Source organism: Theropithecus gelada, chromosome 11 (assembly GCF_003255815.1).
Source record: "Theropithecus gelada isolate Dixy chromosome 11, Tgel_1.0, whole genome shotgun sequence".
In the NCBI taxonomy this organism is placed as follows: Eukaryota; Metazoa; Chordata; class Mammalia; order Primates; family Cercopithecidae; genus Theropithecus; species Theropithecus gelada.
The window spans coordinates 65,390,001-65,413,799 of NC_037679.1; the positions used below are offsets into that span (position 1 = coordinate 65,390,001).

The 23,799-nt window shown below is 43.0% G+C and overlaps 1 protein-coding gene across 3 annotated transcripts in view; it reads left to right on the forward strand.

Moving 5' to 3' along the window:
* The first annotated feature begins 5,750 nt into the window (after positions 1–5,750).
* TCP11L2 (t-complex 11 like 2) overlaps positions 5,751–23,799 on the forward strand; it is a 42,084-nt gene continuing 24,035 nt past the window's right edge. For 2 of the 3 annotated variants that reach the window (XM_025401314.1, XM_025401316.1), the window contains exons 1-5: positions 5,751–5,905; positions 12,208–12,399; positions 15,478–15,613; positions 19,162–19,282; positions 22,105–22,325. In XM_025401314.1, coding sequence (XP_025257099.1) covers positions 12,243–12,399; positions 15,478–15,613; positions 19,162–19,282; positions 22,105–22,325 — 635 coding nt within the window. In that variant the 5' untranslated portion in view covers positions 5,751–5,905; positions 12,208–12,242. Of the gene's footprint in view, positions 5,906–6,827; positions 7,196–10,306; positions 10,396–12,207; positions 12,400–15,477; positions 15,614–19,161; positions 19,283–22,104; positions 22,326–23,799 lie in introns of those variants that run through there. The other variant, XM_025401315.1, reaches the window with a different exon arrangement.

A 23,799-nucleotide genomic window follows, 5' to 3' on the forward strand; every position in this document is an offset into this window, starting at 1 on the left:
AAAGAAAGGTAAGGTTTTATAGGTCAGAGTTTGGGGCAAAAACATGTTTAAAATGAAAGCAAACTGCATGCACTTTGGCTATCGAAGAATAGGGCTTGAGAAAAAGAACTTAAAAAGTAAGGATCAATATTCCCCCACCCAGCATTAATAATTTTGACATACCATAGTGAGGGACTTTTTGCAAATCTCTTCTTTTATATACTTTATATGAAAAGCTCCATTTGTTGTCATGGCTTTCTTAAATATGAATAAAAAAGAGATGGGAAATTTGCTTATTGTGCAGTATCATAGCCTATCTGCACTAAGGTATATTTAGGAGGACATAGAATGATAAGAGTAGTTGCATTGTATGGCAGTGTGAAATAGACTAGTAATATATGAATGACATTCTCATTGCAAAAGAAATAAGCTGTTTGAATGAATACGGAATAAACGAGGAACTAACTTGCCTAAGTAGCCTCCTAAACAGTTCAGTTTCTTTTTAGTCCATTTCTATGTATTTCATATATGCACAATGCATATGTGCTGTCTCTAGTGTAAGCTGTCACTAGCATAAATCGTGTCACTCCATAATCAGCGTTCTGCAACTCATGTTTTCATGTTGAATAGTGTATCTAAAGAGTCACATTTCTTAATCCTTCCTTTATGTCTTCTGGAGATTGCATCTTATTTTAGTAGCTCTTCCTCATGCCCATTTGGCTATTTCATTTTATTTTAAAACTGAGGGCCTAAGTGTTCATCCACGAACACTTTAGCAAAGCAATCATTTACAAAATGGTTGATTGCCTGCTGGCCTGGAGGTGGGCTAAAGAGAGTGACTGGCTTGGTCAGAGGTCTGAGCCATCACCTGTTTGGCCTCCCATAGGTGCTCCTTTGAGCTTCAACTCTCTTTGGCCCCTCCCACTTCCTGCCCCAGAGTTGTCTTCACTGCTTGTTTTCATTCTGTTTCTGCTTCCCAGGGGACAACAGTGGTGCCCAGGTAAGAGGAAGGGGCCCAGGGAGGGGTGTAGGGATTACTAAGAGTATTTGTCTTTTTAGTATGTGACAGGGTCAGGGACTGGGCAGTGCCTAAATGTGAAGGTACAGGCAATTGAAATGAGAAATAACTGCTAATCTTTTACTAATTCAGTTCAGTGGAGTCAAAAGAAAACTGGTTTTGGTGCTTTGGAAAATTGTTCAAGCATCAGTTAATAGTCAAAACTGGTCGATTGCCTAGATCTACCTTATCTTCCAAATGAAAGTATATAGAACAAAAAAAATTGCCTAAAAGGTGTGGTTAATTTTTTTTTAATAGACCTTATTTTTAGAGCTCACAGTAAAACTGAGTAGGAGGTATGCAGTTACTTTTTGAACATTCAGGGCCTAATTCTCTAGTATGTGTATTAGCCAAATTCATTTTCTTCTTTTTGCTTTCTATTGTATTTTCCCCCTCACTGATTTTTGGCCCTTACTGATTTTTAGCACCTGAAGATGGACAGGGGAGAGAAAAAAGTGGGATTCCTTTTTAAAAAAATTAATTTAATTTTTAGTTTTTATTTTTTTTTTGAGACAAACTCTCGCTCTGTTGCCCAGGCTGGAGTGCAATGGTGCAATCTCAGCTCACTGCAACCTCTGCCTCCCAGGTTCAAGCAATTCTCCTGTCTCAGCCTCTCAAGTAGCTGGGATTACAGGTGTGTGCCACCATGTCCAACTAACTTTTTGTATTTTTAGTAGAGACGAGGTTTCACCATGTTGGTCAGGCTGGTCTCAAACTCCTGACCTCAAGTGATCCTCCTGCTTCGGCCTCCCAAACTGTTGGGATTACAGGTGTGAACCACCATGCCCGGCCATTTTTTTTGAGACTGAGTTTCACTCTTGTTGCCCAGGCTGGAGTGCAATGGCACAATCTCGGCTCACTGCAACTTCTGCCTCCCGGGTTCTAGTGATTCTCCTGCCTCAGCCTCCCAAGTAGTTGGGATTACAGGTATGCACCACCATGCCTGGCTAATTTTTTCTATTTAGTAGAGATGGATTTTCACCATGTTGGTCAGGCTGGTCTCGAACTCATGACTTCAGGTGATCCACCCACCTCAGCCTCCCAAAGTGCTGAGATTACAGGCATGAGCCACCATGCTCGGCCCATTTTTTTGTTTTGTTTTGTTTTTTTCAATTACAATGGACTCACATCTTACCTGAGGGATTAGGCTCTTAAGGAAGACCATGAGGTCAAAGTGCAGTGAAAATTACTCTTGAAAATTTTTAAATGAGCCATAAGACCTGGGATACACCAAGTTTTTGTTGTTTTTGTTTGTTTGGGGCTATTTCTTTTCTTCCAGCATTGAAACAGACATAAGTTTCTTCCACTGAGCACTAGTTGAAATAATTAATCGGCACTTAGGGGCAGGAAAATAAGTGTCTTTAACCACTAGACTCATATTCTGTGTGGGGAGATCAGGACCAGCTCCATAATTTGCCAGGTCCAGTGCAAATGAAAATGCAAGGCCCCTCTTTCAAAAAGCACAATATTAAGAATCTCAACATAACAGCAGCAAAGTGTTAAACCAAGAACAGGGCTCTTCCAAGGGTGGCACCTTGTGTGACTGCCCAGACTGCACGCCCATGAAGCCAGCCATGGGAAAGAAGTTTGGAACATAATGAGAAGCTCAGGAACTCTGATCAACACAGGAAGAGAAGCCTCAAACTCCCATGGAGAGAAATAGGGGACAAGATCACTGGAAGTATTTCAGTTACTCTCTTGTGTTCCTCATATTCTGTCCTAGATGAGTCCCGTATAGCTAAATTTGCATTACATTAAAGTACAAGATGCAACTCCACTAGAAAAGTTATAAGGCTGAGAGGTTGCAAATCCAACTGTAAGTACATTTTTGGATTTTTGTCCATGATTTATTATAATTTAAAACTCAGATTTCAGAAGTGTAAAAAGAAAATGAGTATTTCTATTTCTTCATCGGACAAAAATTTTATCTGCCCTTAGTCTTTTGCCAAGAGTGATAGACCACATTTGGTCTACCGTGTAATTTATAGGGAGAAAACAAACTGTTATTACTGTCAGTTCTCCAAGTGGTTCAAAAAAGGTAAGTTAGAAAAACTACGTGTAATAATATGTCTTCTTCAAAGAAAATGCTAATTGTTTTACTTACTAAAGAGGTTGCCTTTTCAGACTTTGGGGTTTTTTTTGTTTGTTTGTCTGTTTGTTTTTTCTCAGAAAGTCATGAACATAACCTGAGCAGGGAAGATTTTATGTTATGACTGTCTGAGCCCTCTGAGCAACAATGTGATACAAGGCTCATTTTTGAGGGAACTGCTTTATATTTTACAGCACTCCATTTTTTCAAAGTGTTTTTTTTGTTTTGAAATGGAGTTTTGCACTGTCGCCCAGGCTGGAGTGCAGTGGCGTGATCTTGGCTCACTGCAACCTCTACCTCCCAGGTTCAAGCAATTCTCCTGCCTCAGCCTCCACAGTAGCTGGGATTACAGGCACATGCCACCAAGCCCAGCTAATTTTTTGTATTTTTAGTAGAGACGGGGTTTCACCATGTTAGCCAGGATGGTTCATCTCCTGACCTTGTGATCCACCCGCCTTGGCCTCCCAAAGTGCTTGGATTACAGGCCTGAGCCACCGTACCTGGCCCAAAGTGCTTTTATACACAAGTCAGGCCAAGGGCAGTTGGTCAGGTAATTCACCAAAGGGTTTTCAGATAGCAAGTTATTTAACATTAAAGTAACAGAAGATAGTATTTCCAGCATCATTTCTTATCTCAGCTTGGGTCTCTGATGTTACCCCCACCACTTCCACATCAAGGCTTGTACACCAGCACATGTTGAAACTTGCTTTGACAAAAGCTGCTTCCTGGTGGCTTTGAGAGCTATGTATCTGAACTTTAAAAGAAGTGTCATGCCTAGGGTCAGGCAACTGGTCACTCAGGTATTAGAGACAACTACCCTGACTCATGGTCACCTGCTCCAACTTGTGTCATAGCACAAAACAGTACTTAAATCCTTACAAAGCTAACAAAGGAAGTAATGTCGCCATGTGTCATTGTCACAGAGTTACCAGAAGTTTGGGGGATTTGGGTGTTCATCTTTCTATTGTGGAGTTTTTAAGGTGGTGATGGCAGTTGTGTGGTGGCTGTCATTTGGCAAGAATTGAAATTGGAGGCTTCTGTCATCCTGATTATTTATCCAACAAATGACATAAAGAAGGGCATGTTTGTAGGGAAGAACTCCGGTGGGGACAGCACCTTCTATTTAATCTCTGAACCTGTATTATTAGGTTGTATATTTTAGGAGAAGAGAGGAAAGTGGCAAAAGGAGGCACAGATACAAATTGATACAGATCACCAGCTAAGTTTGGCCACAGTGGTTTGCCAAATAGTTAATACTTATTGAGTGCTTATTGTGTACCCAGCTAAGCACTTCACAAGCTTTATTTCACTTTATCCTCACAATAACCCAATGAAATAGCTATCATTGTTATCCCCAGAGACCACGATCTCATGCATAGTGAATGTCAGAGCCAGGATTGGAACCATAGAGTAGTCTGTGTTGTAACCACTAAACAACTGACTTTCTACCCTGCTTTAAAATGTTGCCTGTTGTTTGCTGTTGTTGCTGCTGCTGCTGTTGTTTTTGAATGGTGGTGGCCAATTTGCCTCCACAATCCAGACATAATTTCGGCACTAAACAGAAATACTTTAGTCTATACAAACTTCATGTAAGTAGTTCCTGCATGAAACTATTTCCCAAGCAATACAGCACCGATTTACACCTGGCAGAGGGCATGGTTTTGATGTGAGCAGTTGGGGGAAGCTTGTTTCTCTACACCCTCAAGCACGCCCACAGCAGGAGCAGAGCAGCAGGCCAGACGGCACAGAGCCCTCCTGGGACTGGTTATTTACATTAACCAAGGTCGAAATTTCTCCGGGAGATAGGTGCTGCCAAGATCCCCAGAGGAAGTAAGACGCTTTATCTTTTGCACGCACACCAAGTCTTCAGAGGGCCTGGATGGGTGTGACTCCCAGGAGCTAACTGTCCCGTGCAGGTGCAAATCTGAATCCGTGTTTATGTGGAGGTGTAGACGCAACTGGAGATGACGCGGTTAGTCGCTGACGTCCGTGGGAAAGCTCACCAGCAGCGTTGTTAGTTGGGTTGTCTCTGTAAGTGTGGACAGTGTTGTGGTGGGCACCCAGTTTGGATCGCCCCGTCTAGACAGGGGTGTACGGGCACTCAATGTTCCACGCGCGGCTGGGAGCTCGCGGTGCAGTCCACGCGGGTGCGCCCAGAAGCCCAGGGGATCCGTTCCGCGCTCCGCTGGAAATTCGGCCGGCGGCTTCGCCCCGCCCCCAGGGCCCCTGCTCGGCTCCCCCACCCCAGCACCCCCGCTCGGCCCCGCCCCCAGTGCCCCGTCAAGCCCCGCCCCCAACGCCCGGCGCTCCCGTCGGTGCGGCGGCCTCAGTTCCGTAAACACTTCTCTCCCCGCCCCCGGCAGCCCGGACCGCACCACTTGCCGCGCGGGGAGACCGTGCCGTCTCGCATCCGAAACACCCTCCCATCCGAGCTGTCCTCGGCTTCTCTGGTTTAAACATGACGAAGACTGTTTGTCTAATAGGTTCAGTCTGTGAGCGCTCGGCTATCGGAGCCTGAAGGGCCCTGGATCCCCTTGCCCCGTCGTACCGTCGTCCCCCCGCTATCCGGTTTTGTGATGGCCGCGCCGTGGCTGCCTCACTAGAGTCCCTCAGGGCCCTTTAAATACCGCGTTGCGCGGGGGGGACGCTGGGGTTGGGGGGGGTTGTTGGACTGGTGAGTTTTCGAGGTGATAGTGCTGTGCTCGGTGAGGGGACGCCCAGAGAGCCTTCACGCGGGATCACTCCGTCGCCGTTCTCCTCTTGTCTACGTGCTGGACCCGGTGCGTATCCTTCACGGGGAAGGCGTTGCCGGCTCGCAGGTGACCGGCCGGGGCCAACGGAGGGGACACTGCTGCAGCCCGAAGGCTCCTCCGCCCTATCTCGGAACTCCATGCTGGGACGGCGGGGCAGGGGCCATCAAGCTGGTCTCCTAATTCTTGTCTCACCACTCCACGTCCCCTTGTTTGACCTCGAACTGCCGTCCCGCGTGGCAGCGGGGAGCGGGGCACCGAGTGGCCGCCCCGCTTGTCGGGGTGGACACAGACTTCGGGCCCCGGAGGCTGCTTCGCCGCTGTTTAAATCCTGCTGGACAGGTACCAGCGGCATCCCGCTATCAGGGGCCCAGGGCACCCCCTTCTCCCGCACCCCTCGGCCGGGCTGGAGTGGGGAACTGAGCCAGGGTAGAGGCCGGGCGGGCCCGGCCGCGTGTTTGGAGTTTGTTGCCGTGGTTTCCCGGGCACTCAGCTCTGCCTCCGCCGTCCCCTCCCCCAAGGGTTTGTTTTGACAGGAAACGTGGTGCTGCTGGAGGGGAGGGGCGGCCAGAGGACGTGGGCGAGGTCGTGCAGACTGCTGCTGCGTCCCCTTGCCGGGACCTTAGGTTAAGGGGAAGAGGTGGAGAAATGCCGATCGGGCCTGGGCTGAAACGCTGAACCCTCAGGGGTTGCTTGTGCTTCCCAAAGCTGCTACTGTAGGTGGCACCAGTGGGGGTAATAGCAATGATTTAAGGTGGCACATGGATGAACATGGTTACTTGTTTTCGTTACTATTAAGAAAATCTGTTCCATTAAGTAAGCAGTTTCACAATGACAGAATTTCCTTTTAAAATAAACACATTTAAATGCAAAAATCTAGCTAAGATAAAGAGACACGGTTAGTAAATTATAGCATAGGTAAGGAGGGAGATGTAGAAATAGTCATAAAGAGTGGTACTCAAATGACTGCAGTTTGGGAAAATCTTAGATGGTTGTCCTGCTACCTTAACTGTGAAGAAACTGAACAAGTTGTCCTTGTCCCCTGTGGGCGTCTCAGCACCCATGGTCACCAGCCCAATCAGGGACCTTGCTCTTCTTACCTGCCAACGGATAATGAGTTTATCTCAGTGGTTCCCACTTGAGGAGGCTCCCTTCTGTGGTCCTTTTCCTGTCTCCTCTAGGGATTTCATGCATCACCCTGACAGCCAGTGGAAATTGCCTGATTTGAAGAGGCCCAGGACCAAAGATACCCAGTCATGTGTGGATGCAGCTTCAATGCCATTTTGTGAGAGGTTGAGGGCCCCAGAAGGGGAAGCACAGGTATTAACAGAAAACAGACCAGCAAGTGTGGGAGGAGTGCTTTCAAATATGAAAAGTGCCTAGGAATCCTTCTCCCTTATGCTGTAATGCCATGTGTAACGTGAACATCTGCTTTGTAGACAGTGACTGGCTTGTTGACTTTTATCTAGCTCTTTGTTGGTTCTAACTTGATGAAGACCAGTATTGTCTAGATGAATGGTGTAGGCCCCTATCCCTCTGCTCTATGGTTTTTGCTTTGCTGTGGATGAATAACTTTATTCTGCTCTATGGTTTTTGCTCTGCTGTGGATGAATAACTTTAGCACTGCTATTTGAGACTGATTCTAAAGCAGCATTTTGCAGAAGAGGGAAATTTTTCACATCATCTGCAACTTTTTTCTTCAGAGCCCAGACTTAGTCCTCTGACTCCCTTCCCTTTACTACACGTATGCGAAGGCTTGTCCTTGAATCTGACCTTGATCTGGTCTTAAAGGATGGTACCCACTAGATGTTTCTTGAAGTTTCTTTTTTACATGAGCTAACCTTAACTGGATGGGTTCCATTCCTCAAGGCCCTGCTGGGTAATCTGAATATTTCACTCCAAAATGTTTATGACTGTAAGCAGTTAACTTTTTTGCTAACGTGGGGTTTAACTAGGGATTTTGTGGTGCATAAAGAATGGCTCCCTCCTAGAGGATTTTCTGTCACTGTAGCGGGGTGGTGGTGAATTGTTTTGGGTGACGAACTCCTTCAGTGATGCCCTTCACAGAATGGCACTTGAGCAGCCATACCAGGATAAGATCAGCTTGCTACCACGTGTGCAAGGGTCCACATGGTGATGGGTAGATCGATTTGGCAGTGGGAGTGGAAAGAATGAGCAGCACACCAAATTTTCTCCAGCCATCCTGGAGTGGTAGAGAGCATGGGTTTCAGGGATCTGCTTCCTGGATTTGAGTTGTGCCTCTACGCTGCTATGAATCACTGGGCAAGTAATGCAGCCTCTCTGGGCCTCAGGATCTTATGATAAAATTGGAATGATACCTTAGCTAACAAGGTTATAATGAGGATTCAAGGAGATAAAATATATAAAGAACTTACCATAGAGCAGTTATTGATGGCTTATTATTGAGGTAGTAATAAGCACTCAGTGACTGTTAGCTGTAATTGTTATTATTTGCTACACGTGAGTTTCTTTAAGCTCCTGGAACTGTGGGTCTTTGCTAGTTTGAATTTTTGGTGCCTTGCAAATGCATTGAAGTAGGCACTGGGAATTGGAGAGGAGAGTCACAGCTTCCACCAGCAGCTTAAAATCTAGTGGGAGACAGATATACACACAAGTGTAGTACTGTAAGTGACTGCATAATGGGAATATGAGTAATGTGAGTGAGGCAGAAAAGAAGGAAAACTCAAGGTGTCTTATGAATAGGAGTGTGGCGTAATTAGTTCATGCAACTATATTCATTGAGCTCCTGCTCTAGCCCAGGCAGTGTTCTAAGCTCTAGCTGGCTCATTTAGATGCAGTGAGTGTAGCTATCAGGGAAGGTTACTTCGAAGTTGGTGACATTAAATTTCAAATCTGAATGACAACAGGGAGCCAACCACAAGGAGATCAGGGAGAGGAACATTTCAGGGGGAGAGAATAGCAGGTGTGAGTGCCCTGAAATAGGAAGTTTGGCATGTCTGAGGAACCCATAGAAGATCATGAGGGGTTAGTGGGAGAGCACTGCAGAATGAGATGGGCAGAGTTAAGATCACAGAGGGTCGTAAACCATGGCCCAGAGACTTAGGAAAAGGGAACCCACCTAGGGATGAACTCTTAAAAAGGATTATCTGTTTTGCCTCTTCTGGAGGGCTCTGGCCTATTTCCTGTTTTATTCTTTAGGCACTGTTCAAGAAGGACATCAGGACAAGTTTGACTGTCTAGAAGAGTTCTTGTAATAGAGTGGTATTTAAGTTATCACAGCGGTGGGCACAATCAAAATTTCAAAACTGCAAGAGGTTGGACTATTCTGAATTTGAATCTTGAAGTTTCAGTTCAGCCCATCATCTTCTCTTTTAACCTTTCATTTGGAAATACTTTCAAACTTAAGAGATAAAGTTGCGAGAATAATACAAGGAATACCGTGTTGTGTACCTTTTATTCAGATGCACCTATTAACATTTTGCCCTATGTGCTTTATTATTTTTTCTCTTTCTCTTTCATTTGAATCGTTTGAGAAAAAGTTGTATTATGTCATGGCCCTTTATTCCTAAATAGAAAAGCACAGTACATTTCAACTTCAGCATATTTAACATTGGACAATAGACAATAGATTCAAATATTGTTAACAGTGTTATTGATTGACTGATACTGTCCTTTACAGCATTTTTGCTTCAGTACTGGATCCACTCTAGGATCACCTATTGCACTCAGTTATCAAGTGTTTTTTTTTTTTTTTTTTTTCTTTTTTTTTCATCTGGAACATATTCTCAACCTTTCTTTGTTTTTTATGACATTACATTTTCGGAACTTGTAACTTCTTTTGTAAGAATAAAATAATAGTTGACATCCGTCAGGCACTTACTAGGAGCTTAAGAACTTGACAGATACTATTTCAGTTAATCTTCACAACACTTCTACAAGGTGGATACTATTATTGTCCCCATTTTACAAATGGTAAGTTGTCTGTTTCTAGTCAGTAAATAATCAAGAGGAGCCAGGATTGAGAACCCAGTCCACCTAGCTCCAGAAGCAATGTTCTTAACGACTTCAGTGACGTGTATTATCATCAGTGTATCTTTGCAATCCTGAACCAGTGCAGAACTATTTGCAGATAGAGTTGCTGCAGAAAGGAAATAAGGAAGTAAAGCTGGACACAAGCTGAGGAATCACAAGCAAATTAAAAACCAATCTCCTCTCTATCTATAGTGAAATACAGCACTAGCCCCTTCAAGTCCTTGTACCCATTCACACCTCTTGAATGTCAGTAGTCTTACTACCATTCATTTATTCAACAATAAATATTTGAATGCTTGCTGCATTCCAGTGATTGGTTTCAGAAGAAATGACATAATATTGTATTTATTATCACAAAGTGATGGAATAATACAATAAAAAATGTGAATATGACAGTACTTAATTTTCTTTGAATAGTGACCTGCTATCGTGTTGGAGGCTTTGCTTGGAGTCATCTTCAGTCTTTTCTGTTGACTTTACCTTTGACCAGTGATTAAATTCTCCAGGTATGATGAGATGTGATGTTTCTGAAAAGTTGTTTGATTTACTTGTGAGTTGCAGTGTCAAAAGTTAGGTAGATCTAAGTTTGCATAAGGAGTATTACCTTTCTTAAAGAAACAGCCTGGTTTCATGATCATCAGTCTAAGGGAGAATCCAAAATAGTTTTTAAAGCAGCATAAATATCCTCAGTGCCTTTTGAATCGAGTAGCTTTGTGCCCAGGTGACTTACTTGGAAACTCAAGACTGAGAAAGGTAAGAGCAGGTATGAAGGAACTCGTGGAAGAACATTCACACAGTGATGGGCCATTCACTCTTGGCTTTTGTCTGTCAAACAAGTGCCAGGAGTTCTGTTCCATGTTAACTACCAGCCTTGTTTGTCTGTTGAAGAACATGGTGTTATCCTGACCTAAAACTGTTCTTCCCTCCAGAGTGTTTAAGTCCTGAGGCAATGATATTAACAAGAAAAAGCAAATAATAGAAAACATTTGTATACTGTTTACTGTGTCAGTGACTGTTCCAAACACTCTGCATGTATTGAGTACCTGAAACCTCACACCAACCCTATGAATTAGGTATTCTTAGTAAGCCTGTATGAGGAAAGAGACAATTTTTTAATAGAGTAATAATGGACATTTTGGCTTCAAATACAGGCTTCTGCTTGGATACACTAAGGCCCAGTTGTAATATGGAGGCATATACCCACTAAACAAGTTTCTAAACATTTTGAAGCTTTTAAATTTTCCATTGCAGCCCCAGTGTCAGGAACTCTACCTCCAGTGAATTGCTGGAAGAAAGTATGGTTACAAGTATAGTTACACATTATTAAGCATGCCTGGCATAAGCACATTTAATTTCTCAGAACTTCTAGTGATGCCTCATGGAACTCTGGGTTTGGAGCATCTTATATTCCTAGCTGAGGGAAACCTTATAACTGGCCCAACCTCTCAGAAAAATGTGCATAAAGTCACACGGCACATTAATGATGAACTCAGGTCACAAACCCTGGACTCCTGACTCCCAATTATTTTAATCTTTGCACTTTTCTGCCTTGTTAAATACAATTAAGAAACCAAGTGTGCTATCCAGCTAAAGTAGAAAAATGAAATGGACAGTTAAAACTATTAAGCTAGTTCATAAATTCTCATGGCTGGAAGCTCTTATTCACTTTCACTTGGAAAAGCAGCCAGAGCTCATTTGAGGCAACTGTAGTAGAGAAAAATTAAGAGCAGAGCATGCATAGCACAGTTGTTATATTACAGGTGAATAACTGGGGAAAAAAAAGACAACTTAAAGTGGAAACAAACTTTAAGATATTCAAATAAGAGCATGACAGGGAACTGGGAATTTTGACATTTAAATCTAATAAGATAGGCTTAAGCAGTAAATTCTCTGCTCTGGAGCTTGGGCTTTGGCAGTACCAGGCTGGTTAACGTGTCGTGATATCAGCTTGCAAATGTTCTGGTTGAAGCTTACCAAATGAGATTCAGGGATTCTGATTTAGCTGACACTGAATGAATACTTGTCATATACTTGGCACTGGTCGTGGACAAGACACAATCTCTGCTTTATTAAGGAGATTCAGAAGTAGCCATGGGAAGAAAATAACAAGGGACTAATATACAAGGAGCTAAGTACTCACCTGGAAATGCAGGAGATGTGCTGCAGACATCCCAAGAGGAGTGCTGTTCACTTTGGCTAAAAGCAAGGCTTCCTGGAGAAGGCAGCATTTGCAAGAAATGCAATCAGTGGGACATCAAATGTTGGCAAGGAGAGAAAGCAAACTAGAACATTGATGCAGGGTCTGTTTGTCTGTGCAGGTGCTACCTTTTTACCCACACTTAAGTGACCCAAAATGCCCTTCAATGGCGAGAAGCAGTGTGTGGGAGAGGACCAGCCAAGCGATTCTGATTCTTCCCGGTTTTCCGAAAGCATGGCTTCGCTCAGTGACTGTGAGTGCTCCAGGCAGAGCTTTACAAGTGACTCCTCCAGCAAATCCAGCTCTCCTGCTTGTGAGTCAATGGGGGAGCAGGGGTTGAGGGTGGCGGGGCTACTTCTAGATATGTGTTGGATCTGAAAACTCAGAAATGCCTGAGAGCAACAGACTTCCCCTCCTTTCTAGATGCCCCAGAATAGTGCTGCAGGGGCACTGCAGCTTTCCTGGACACATGCTCAGAAATAAATAGCCACTAAAGTTTACAACCTGCTGATTTTTATTTTGATCACTGCCTCCAATCTGCTTCGGTCTGACGATAAAGCAGGACTTCAACCTCGTCTGTCTTTTCTCCCAAATGGCAGAAAGCCATTCCTTGAGATTACTTCTTAGATCCCCGCTCAAGGATAAATTCAAATTGGTCTTTTCTGAGTATTCCTGATTTACACTGAAGGAAACTGGTCTTCATTGAAAGGTCAGGAAGGAAGTGAAATAATCTAAAGGGTTTCATGTTGATTTCAAAAAATATTGTGCAAATCACCCCAGGAAGGTACCCACAAGGAGAATTACTACATTAGGGGTGTGAGAAAGAGTTAAAAGAGAGGTCACAGCAAAAGGAGATATCTTTTTCCCGTTGTTGGGTGTAGAAACTAGAGATGTGTAAAGCAGATGTGTTTGGCTTTTTTTTTAATTGGCGCTTTATTTAGTAAGTACAACACCTTTAACTGGCAAAGCAAATGCAGGAAACAGCAACTAATGTTTAATATGCTGAACTGTCCACTTCTTACAAATTGCTTCATTTGTGTTTTAAATTTTTACATTTTTATTTTTTAAAACTTAGAAAATACGTAAGAATAGAGAAAAGAAAACATTGCCTATGATATCACCCAAAGATGACAGCGGGCAGTGCTTTGCCGTATCTTTATCCTTCACATAGACATATGTATGTATATATGTGTGGACTCTTCTTGCTTAGTATTATAACTGAAACGTTTACTCATGATTACATGTTTTTGAAACATTGGTTTTATGAATACCTATTACTTCATCAAGTGAATATACAGTAAACTTAACCATTGATTCATCATTGGACATTTAGTTAGTTTCCTTTTTTTTTGCTGTTACAAATAGTGCTTTATGAACATCTTAGTTCATGAAGCCTTTCTGGAAAGTCTTTTGGATATCGCTGGATTATTGGACCAAAGTATATAGACATTTTTAAGGAGAATCTTGAGTCAGACCTGGCAAAAGAAATTAACAGCAGCCACCCCAGGTTTCTGTGCCTTTTCTCACTCTTTATACTGTATGTGGGGTTGGCACATCTGACACCGGGGTACCTAGACATCCTGAAGAAGGGTTTTACCAATTCTGTGCATCACCTTTCTTTTCTTCCTCCTCTTTCCCTGATCCTCCTCCTCATTTCCTAAAAATTAGGTAGCCAGGCGCAGTGACTCATGCCTGTAATCCCAGCACTTTGAGTGGCTGAGGCAGGCGAATCACCTGAGGTCAGGAGTTGAAGACCACCTGGCCAACATGGTAAAACCCCATCTCTACTAAAAATACAAAAATAAGCTGAGCATGGTGGCATGCACCTCTAGTCCTAGCTACTCGGGAGGCTGAGGCAGAAGAATCACTTGAACCTGGGAGGTGGAGATTGCAGTGAGTCAAGATTGCACAATTGCACTCCAGCCTGGGTGACAGAGCAAGACTCCATCTTGAGAAAAAATAATAAATTAGGTAGTAAAGTATTTCCTGTCACTGCTGTTGTTTGACATTATGATTTTAATTAAAAGAACCTAAGATTTCCAACAGTGATTTTAAAAAGACATAATTTATTAGAATAGTTTCTTAGTATAATCTTTAGAAATAGCTCAAATTCTTCATTTACTACTTCCTACTGAGAAGTACAATATCCGGCTTCTCAGATTTATTCTATTTTACTTTTAATTATGTAAATTTATTGAGTTCTTACTATTTTCTTAAATTATCTCATTCAGTCACCTCAGGCCAACCCTGTGAGGAGGAAGGCTATGCCTCAGTGAAATCCAATGATAAATACCAATTGGCAAAACTTAGAGTGAACCTGAGCATTTATACTATACCGCCTATACATTTAAAAATTACAGTTTTTGGCCAGGCGCGGTGGCTCACACCTGTAATTTCAGCACTTTGGCCAAGGCAGGCGAATCATCTGAGGTCAGGAGTTCGAGACCAGCCTGGCCAACATGGCAAAACACCATCTCTAATAAAAATACAAAAATTAGCCAGGTGTGGTGACACGTGCCTGTAATCCAGCTACTTGAGAGGCTAAGGCAGGAGAATCGCTTGACCCCAGGAGGTGGAGGTTGCAGTGAGCTGAGATTGCACCACTGCACTCCAGCCTGGCAACAAAGCGAGACTCCATCTCAAATAAATAAATAAATAAATATTATAGTTCTAAAAATCAGTTATTTCATATTGAGTCTACTTAATGAGACTTCTGAATTATAGAATAAAAATAATTTTATCAGTTTTCTATATAATACATGTAAGTGCAGGTTTCAATGGGCACTAAAAATGAGGTAATTTTTTTTTTTCCTTTTTGAGGTAGAGTCTCGCTCTGTCGCCCAGGCTGGGGTGCAGTGGCGCAGTCTCAGCTTACTGCAAGCTCCGCCTCCTGGGTTGATGCCATTCTCCTGCCTCAGCCTCCCGAGTAGCTGGGACTACAGGCGCCCGCCACCACGCCCAGCTAATTTTTTTCTATTTTTAGTGGAGATGGGGTTTTACCGTGTTAGCCAGGATGGTCTCGATCTCCTGACCTCACGATCCGCCAGCCTCAGCCTCCCAAAGTGCTGGGATTACAGGCATGAGCCACTGCGCCCGGCCTGGTAATTTAATTTTTGAAAGTAACTTATAATGGGCCTATATTGATAAGATGGTCTCAGAAATATTTGAGACAATGTTATCAAATATGGTAACTGAAGCTATTGAAGGAGTTCTTAAATTTTTGAAGCCTTTATTAAGTGAGGGAATTCACCTCTTTTAATATATAGTCTCCTTACTTATAAAACTCTGAAGTCTGTACATTCTGATAAATTAAACCTTATCTGCATCAGGAGGCTTCATTGGATGACAACTTTTCTTCCACAACATTAACTGGCTTTTTTTTTTCTTTCAGCAACAAGCCCTCCAAGAGTTGTAACATTTGACGAAGTGATGGCTGCAACAAGGAACTTATCAAACTTGACTCTTGCTCACGAGATTGCTGTAAATGAGAATTTTCAATTGAAACAAGAGGCCCTCCCAGAAAACAGGTAACCTGGGGACATTTGTTATATGTAAACTGTGCTGAAGATTGTGTGTGTGTGTGTGTGTGTGTGTGTGAGAGAGAGAGAGAGAGAGAGAGAGAGAGACATACTCACACTGATTCCTGGAAGTTCTTGTATAATATCCTCGGGGTAAACATTTAGTTCTCTAACAAGGTTCTTATACTTGTTTTAAAAAAATTCTGGCTGGGTGTGGTAGCTCACACCTGTAAACCCAGCACTTTGGGAGGTGGAGGCGGGAGGATTCCTTGAAGCCAGGAGTTTGAGGCTGGCCTGGGCACCAAAGCAAGACCCCATCTCTACAAAAAATAAAAATAAAAATATTATCCGGCATGGTGGCATGAGCCTGTAATTACAGCTACCCAAGAGAATGAGTCAAGAAGATCATTTGAGCCCAGGAGTTTAGGGACTGCAGTGAGCTCTCATGCCACTACACTCCAGCCTGGGTGACACAGCAAGACCCTATCTCAAAAAAAAAAAAAAAAATTCCTGTTTGTGACCAGCTTGGCCAACATGGTGAAACCTCATCTCTACTAAAAATACAAAAATTAGCCGGGCATGGTGGTGGGGCATCTGTAATCCCAGCTACTTGGGAGGCTGAGACAGGAGAATTGCATGAACCCAGGAGTTGGAGGTTTCAGTGAGCCGAGATTGCACCACTGCACCACAGCCTGGGCGACAGAGTGAGACTCCATCTCAAAAAAAAAAATTCCCCGAGGATACATATTACCCATAATCTTTAGAACTCAGTTTATATGTCACTTCCTGAGGGAAACTTTTTCTGACATTCCTGAACCCCCTAGACTACAATTAATCCCTTTGCTAGAGACACCTGTGGCCCTTGCTGCCTCCCTTTTGTTAAGAGGTCTTACAATTTTGTTTGATGTCCATCTTCCCCACTTGATTGAAATGCATCATTTACGGAGGAGCTATGTCTGTACTGTTTGTTGCTGTATCCTTATTGTCTAGCATAGTGCCGGACATACAGTACAGGCTCAAGAAATATTTGCAGATTGATTTATTGAAAACTGATATTCAGGTTCTGAAGAATAAATAAATGCACCTGAACGGTCAAAGTGCTAAAAGTAGGCAATCCAGAAATGTCTGGAAATGGGAGTCACAGCTGCAAGAGGTACTTCCTGGTTAACCTCGCTCTCGGACCTCTAGTTGGAGCCACCCCTTTGGATCCTACTTCAGCCTTTTTAGAGTCAGTGGCTCACAGGTTTCCTGAGACAAAGAGGAGAAGAGGCTTGAGACTATTATTACAGATCAATCATCTTTAGAAGCAAAGTTGGTTCATGGATTGAATTTTCAGCCTCGCAGTACCAATTATGAATCCTGAGGCATTCGATCAGTTAAGACAACTGAGAATATTTGATCCCATTCAGAACTTTTTCATTTGTTTTAAAGCAGGAAAAGTAAAGGAAGTCAATGTAATAATTTTTCTTCTTTAAAAAGTGGATCATAGTCCTCCTGGGGATGTTGTTCATATAATATGAACATTTTTTAAGCTTGCCATCTATCGTGGGCATATCTGTTTGGTTTCCTTTGGTAACTGCATTTCTCCATGACCCTTGATACCAGCTCTACTGCTACAACCCTAGGCTAGGCCACCATCATCTCTGGCCTGGACCCTTTCAGTCCTAACTGGTTGCCCTGTCTCCATTCTTAGCCCCCCACAGTTCATCTTCCATACCCACACAGTAGCCTTAATGATCTTTTTAAAGAATAAGCTATATTAGATGATTTCTTTGCCAGAAACCCTTCAATGGTTTTCAGTTACTCAGAGACTAAAAATCTAAGTGTTTCTGTATGGCCTGGATGGCCCCACTCCCCTGACCCTGTCTCAGTGCTGTCTCTCCTGCTTGCTGTGCTTCAGCCACGCTGGCTTCCTTTCTGACCTCAGGGTTCACCAACCTGGATCTTGTCTCAGAAACTTTGTTCCTCTGACTTCTCCTTTTTGAATGTTCTTTTCCCAGATATTAGATGTTCAGTAAACATTTATTGACTAATACAAATGAATGTTTTTTTGAGACGGAGTCTCATTTTAAAGTTAAAATTTGTATTTTGTATGAAGTAAAGCAAAAGACAGGGCATATCTGTACTTTAAATTCAAAAGTGGCGAGTACAGGCCATAGTGAAGGCACTTTAGGCTCAGACAGACCCTGGGGTTTGAATCCTGGCTTTGCTGAGACCATACCTGAACCTCATGCTTCCCAAGAATAAGGTGGGGGCTACACTACTCACTTCAAATGCATGCTCACTAGCATAAAAGTGCCTTGCGCATAAATACTTTGATACTATGAAAAATATTAATCTCTCTTACCTTCAGTTTCTGCCGTGGCTAGAAAATGTAAGCAAGGGAAACAAAGTACAGAGTTAGGACACATTGCCTTTGTTTATTAAAGTTTTATCTGGGCGTGGTGGCTCATACCTGTAATCCCAGCACTTTGGGAGGCTGAGGCGGGCAGATCACCTGAGATCAGGAGTTCAAGATCAGCCTGCCCAATGTGGTGAAACCCTGTTTCTACTAAAAATACAAAAATTAGCTGGGTGTGGTGGTGCACGCCTGTAATCCCAGCTACTTGGGAGGCTAAGGCATGAGAATCACCTGGACCTGGGAGGCAGAGGCCTCAGTAAGCTGAGATTGCGCCCCTGCACTCCAGCCTGGGCGACAGAGTGAGACTCCATCTCAAAAAAAAAAAAAAAGAGATATAATTATCAAATTATGATTTCATTCACCATGCATTTGTCAAGCACTCACTATATATCAGGCACTGTGCTAGGCACAATGGTAAGTACCTACATGAAGGTCTTATGGCCTCTGCTTGGGAAAGGTATATAGCTCTGTGGGAAAACAGCCTCGTCAGTAATTACAGTGGAGGGATGTGGTTTTCTAAAAGCTGTTGCTAAATGGTATAGGAGTGAGGTAGGAATGTGTATTTTAATGTGCACCTATTTTAAGGGATTGACATAAGGGGTGAACAAGGTGGCCACTTATTCTATTGTGAGCTCTTCCTCAGAAGGCTTCTATTTCGGCAGTTTGGTCTGGCTAACTTTAAATGGGACACCTAAGCTGAAGTTGGCAGGCATTCAAATGCATGTGCCCTTGGGGCCAATCTGTTCTATTCCATGCCATGAAATTTCAGCTAGTGAGGAAGAGCAACTTTGCCATCTCATCCCAAAAATGTAGAACAAGTCTAAAGATCTGAATAGAAGGATAGCTACATAAATTATGAAATCTCTTTAGGACAGAATTTTATGAAGTTATTGAAAGCATTTTCAAGGTCTAGGGGAAACAGGACAGAATGTTAAATGAAAAGTATATATTTTGCATATATGTGCTTAGCTATGTTAAAATAATGCATTCAACAAGAAAAATATTAAAAGATTAATAATGGGATTAAGGACAATTCTGTTTTTTTTGTTTTTTTTGTTTTTTTACATTTTATAAGATTTCTACAATGAGGATATTTCTTTTATAATCAGGAAAAAATGATGCTTATTTTAAAAAACAATTCATTTTATTGCCATAGTTTGGCTGGTCGAGTGAAGCACATTGTTCACCAGGCCTTCTGGGACGTCTTGGATTCAGAACTAAATGCTGACCCTCCTGAGTTTGAACATGCCATCAAACTGTTTGAAGAAATCAGAGAGGCAAGTTGCTGTGTTGTCTGTGTCAGTTAGCGTCTTGCTCCGGGTGGGCTGCCATAACAGACTGGCATAGCCTGGGTGGCTTGTAAACAGTAGAAATTTACTTCTCACAGTACTGGAGGCTGGGAAGTCCAAGATCAAAGCACCAGCAGATTTGGCATCTGGTGAGGGCTCACTCCCTGATTCATAGATGGTGCCTTCTTGCTGTGTCCTCACATGGCAGAAAGTGCAGAGAAGCTCTTTAGGGTCTTTTTGTTGTTGTTTTGTTTAGAGACGGAGTCTCACTCTGTTGCCCAGGCTGGGGTGCGGTGGCACAATCTCAGCTCACTGCAACCTCTGCCTCCCAGGTTCAAGTGATTCTCCTGCCTCAGCCTCCCGAGTATCTGGGACTATAGGTGTGTGCCACCACACCTGGCTAATTTTTTTATATTTTCAGTAGAGACGGGGTTTCACTGTGTTAGCCAGGATGGTCTTAATCTCCTGACCTCATGATTTGCCCGCCTTGGCCTCCCAAAGTGCTGGGATTACAGGCGTGAGCCACCGCGCCCAGCCTGGGGTCTCTTTTATAAGGGTACAGTTCCATTCATATGGACCTTACCCTTATGACTTAATCACCTCCCAAAGGCCCCACCTTCTAATACCATTCCATTCGGGATTGGGTTTCAACATACGAATTTGGGGACAGAGGAAAACACAAATATTGAAAGTATAGCAGTTTTTTTCCCCCCAAAGATTGTTGTATGTCCTTTAGTACTGGCCACTTTATTTCAAAAAAGGATCAAGTTCACTGACAGGGTTTCCCCTGCGCCTCCTGGAGTAGAGTGAAGGCTGGGAAAATAGTGCTGTGGACACAGCTTAGGGTGATGCTAAAGGGTAGAGACTCTAGAGTTAGATTGTTGTCCTGGTTTAGTGATAGGTTCTCTCTTTAAGTCTCTCTTTCCTGAGTACTTCTAGGGTAGTCATAAGAACTAAATGAGGTGACAGTTGTAATGCTAGCCAACATTTACAAGGCACTTGTACTACATTGTTCATTTCTTATCAGAATGCTGTGCAGTAGTTGCTCCTGTTATTCTTATTTATTTAAAAAAACAAGTTTTCTGACTCATGCAGGGTCACACAGCTTTGAGGGATAGAGAGGGACTTGAACTGAGCCACACTGGGTCAGAGCGCAGGTTCCTAAGCATGTGCTGTGTGGATAAGCACAGTGTCCTCTGTTAACTGAATAATCAATAAATAGGCTGCTCATATATAATAAATATTCTATGTGTAAAATATACTTAATGGACCCTATGGGATATTTTCATCTATCCTTTTTTTAAAGAGTTCTTTTAGAGCTATGGTCTGCAACTTGTTCTTTTTTCCCTGAACTTTTACCTGTAGACGTTTTGAAATCCAGCAGATCCTCACATCCTATTGATTTGTTCAATGTTTTTTCTTTACAATGTTGATAAGCAAAAAGATAGATTCCAGCCAGGCGGTGGCTCACGCCTGTAATCCCAGCACTTTTGGAGGCCCAGGTGGGCGGATCACAAGGTCAGGGGATCGAGACCATCCTGGCCAACATGTTGACCCCATCTGTAACTAAAAATACAAAAATTAGCTGGGTGTGGTGGTGCACACTTGTAATCCCAGCTACTCAGGAGGCTGAGGCAGGAGAATTGCTTGAATCTGGGAGTCGGAGATTGCAGTGAGCCGAGATCGTGCCACTGCACTCCAGCCTGATGACAGTGAGACTCCATCTCAAAAAAAAAGAAAGAAAAAGTAAAAAGATAGATTCCTAGCTGGGGCTGCCGTCTGTGTGGAGGTTGTATGATCTCCCCATGTCTGCATAGCTTTTCTTTGGGTACTCTGGTTTCCTCCCTCATCCCAAAGATATGCATGTTAAGTTCATTGACAAGTCGAAATGGTCTCAGTCTGAGTGAGTGTGGGTGTGTGAGTGAGTGCATCCTGCAGTGGGATGGCATCCTGTCCCAGGCTGGTTCCTGCCTTATGCTCTGAGCTGCCATGGTAGGCTCCGGCCACTTGCATCCCTGAACTGGAGTAAGCAGGTTGGAAAATGAATGAATACAAGTTATTGTAACATAAAAATTCATAAAGTATTCGATAATCATACAGATGCACAACAATAAACAATGTGCTATGAAAGTGCTCAGTGAGCCTGTCATAATTACTATTTATTTTTGAACTGTGTGGTGGTAGGTGGTGTTCCTTAACAGTTTTTGTTTGCAAACATTTCTTCCCCAATTTAACGTACCACCATGGCAGCTGTCACTCATTGATTCACCAAAAATTGGGTAAATCATTCTCTTGTTTTTATTAATTTTTCTTGTATGTATAGCTCACATTTATCTCAGTGTTTAATATTAGAAGTGTTTGGGGTCTTTATTGAGAAGTTTGGTGATTTTTTTTGTGACCAGAAATATGCCATAGAAACTTAACCGTTGTTTATATCAATTAGCCTATGGTAAAACTGGTTTCATTATATATCATTTCACTTAAAGTTGCAATTTCCAGGAATCTGTCAGCAATGTTAAGTAAGGACTTACTGTGCTTTCAGTAATCTTGCTTCCTTGCTAGCTGTTTTTATTCTCACAGGAACAGGAATTTCCCATGGTGGGGGCACTTTAATTCAGAAGATAGACCTTTCTTTTTAGAGTTGAGACACTGGAATGCTCCTCTGATCCACCATGCAGTCAGTGTCAACTTCTGTGGCATGTAAGACACTAAAATGTGGGCAAAGGGCTTGGTCATCTAGACACTGAGGTGAAAAGTGACAGCTTTTATTCACATCATGATGCTGTTAATTTTTATTTGTTGCCCTGTAGATTCTTCTCTCTTTTCTGACTCCCGGTGGCAACCGGCTTCGCAACCAGATCTGTGAAGTTTTGGACACAGACCTCATTAGGCAGCAGGCTGAGCACAGTGCTGTTGACATCCAAGGCCTGGCCAACTATGTCATCAGTACGATGGGAAAGCTGTGTGCTCCCGTGCGAGATAACGATATCAGAGAGTTAAAGGCTACTGGCAACATCGTGGAGGTGCTGAGGTTAGCACTTTTGCTGTTTGCATTTCCTAGAGTATCTTTGAGTTCATTCAGAAGGGAAGTTGGGCATCGGTGAACACAGAATTTAAATTACTGACCTTAGAAGAAAACCATATAAGCAGAGACCATGTCAATTATTTACTGTATGCAGAGAGTTTTCACATAGAATGATCTGACAAGGTTGTTAGTTGGCACATAGTGGGCCCTGGAGATGCAGTGATGAAAAAGACAGATATAATCCCTGACTCCGGGAGTCTAATGGGGAGAGAGACCTTGAACAATTAATTACAGTTGTGATAAGTGGAAGGGGAGGTAGAGGGTCTTAACAGAGTCTCCGACAAGGGACCTAATCTGGTCGAGGCTTCTTTATTAGTTACGGTCACTAGCTGCTATAACATGTAAACTCTAAATTCCCAGTGGTTTATCCAATAAAAGTTTGTTTCTCACTGATGTCGCAGTCCAATTCAGGGGTCCTTGATCAGACAACTCTCCACACCTCATCCAAGGACCCAGCCTCCTTCTTTGCTTGGCTCTACCCTTGCTCAGGTCCTTAGAGTCCTCTCCTTTCAGCTGGCAAATGGGAAAGAGACCATGGGGGAGACATATGTAATATATAGCCACCTCAGCCCCGAAGTGACACATTCCCTTTGACCATGACTAGTCACATGATCCCACCTAGATTGAAAGGGGAGTTGAGAAGGGTAGTCACAGCCTGGAAAGACTTTTCACAGCCACAAATCTGCACTGCGGGGAGGGAGCACGGGCCTTTAGCGGTCAGCCAGCCACGTCTGCTGGAGCTTCTCTGAGGAAGTGGGGTGCATATTATGTCATGAGGATCTCATCTGGCCACATAGATGACAACTTCCTTGTGATCTAAGAGGAAAGAAGAGTCTGCCACACTTTTTGCCATTGAAGTGGACTTTTCTTCTTTTTTGTGTGTGGTGGCCACATTGAGAATTGAGTTTGATGTAAATGTTTTGGAAAGGTAGGAGGAAGACCAGTCTGCATGTAGTGGGTAATTTACTTTGTGATCTTGGGCAGGTTGATCGACTCTCAAAGTGACAGTCTCTGTCAAACGGGTGTTAGGTATCCTTAGAGTCATGCTTGGCTCTGGCAGATTGTAATTCCTCAGTTATGGGATCCTTGCTTCTAGTTGTCTTATTACCCTAGTACAATCTCAAATCTGTGATGTTCATCATGGTCATTTGTTGAGCGCCTACTGGATGCCACTGCCCCCTGCGCTTTACGATTGTTATCTCATTGACTGTTCACAACATCCCTCCAAGGTTGAGGTTGTCCTCTTTTACAGATGAGGAAACTGAGGCTCAGAGAGACTGATTTACTTGTGTATGTGCCCACAGATCTGGCGAGTTGCAAAGCTGGGTTTGAGCACAGGGCTGCTTAACTCTAAAAGGAAGTATTTTTCCTCAGTGCCTCACTGCCTTGTCCTTTCTTTTTAAAATTTTTCTTATTCCCT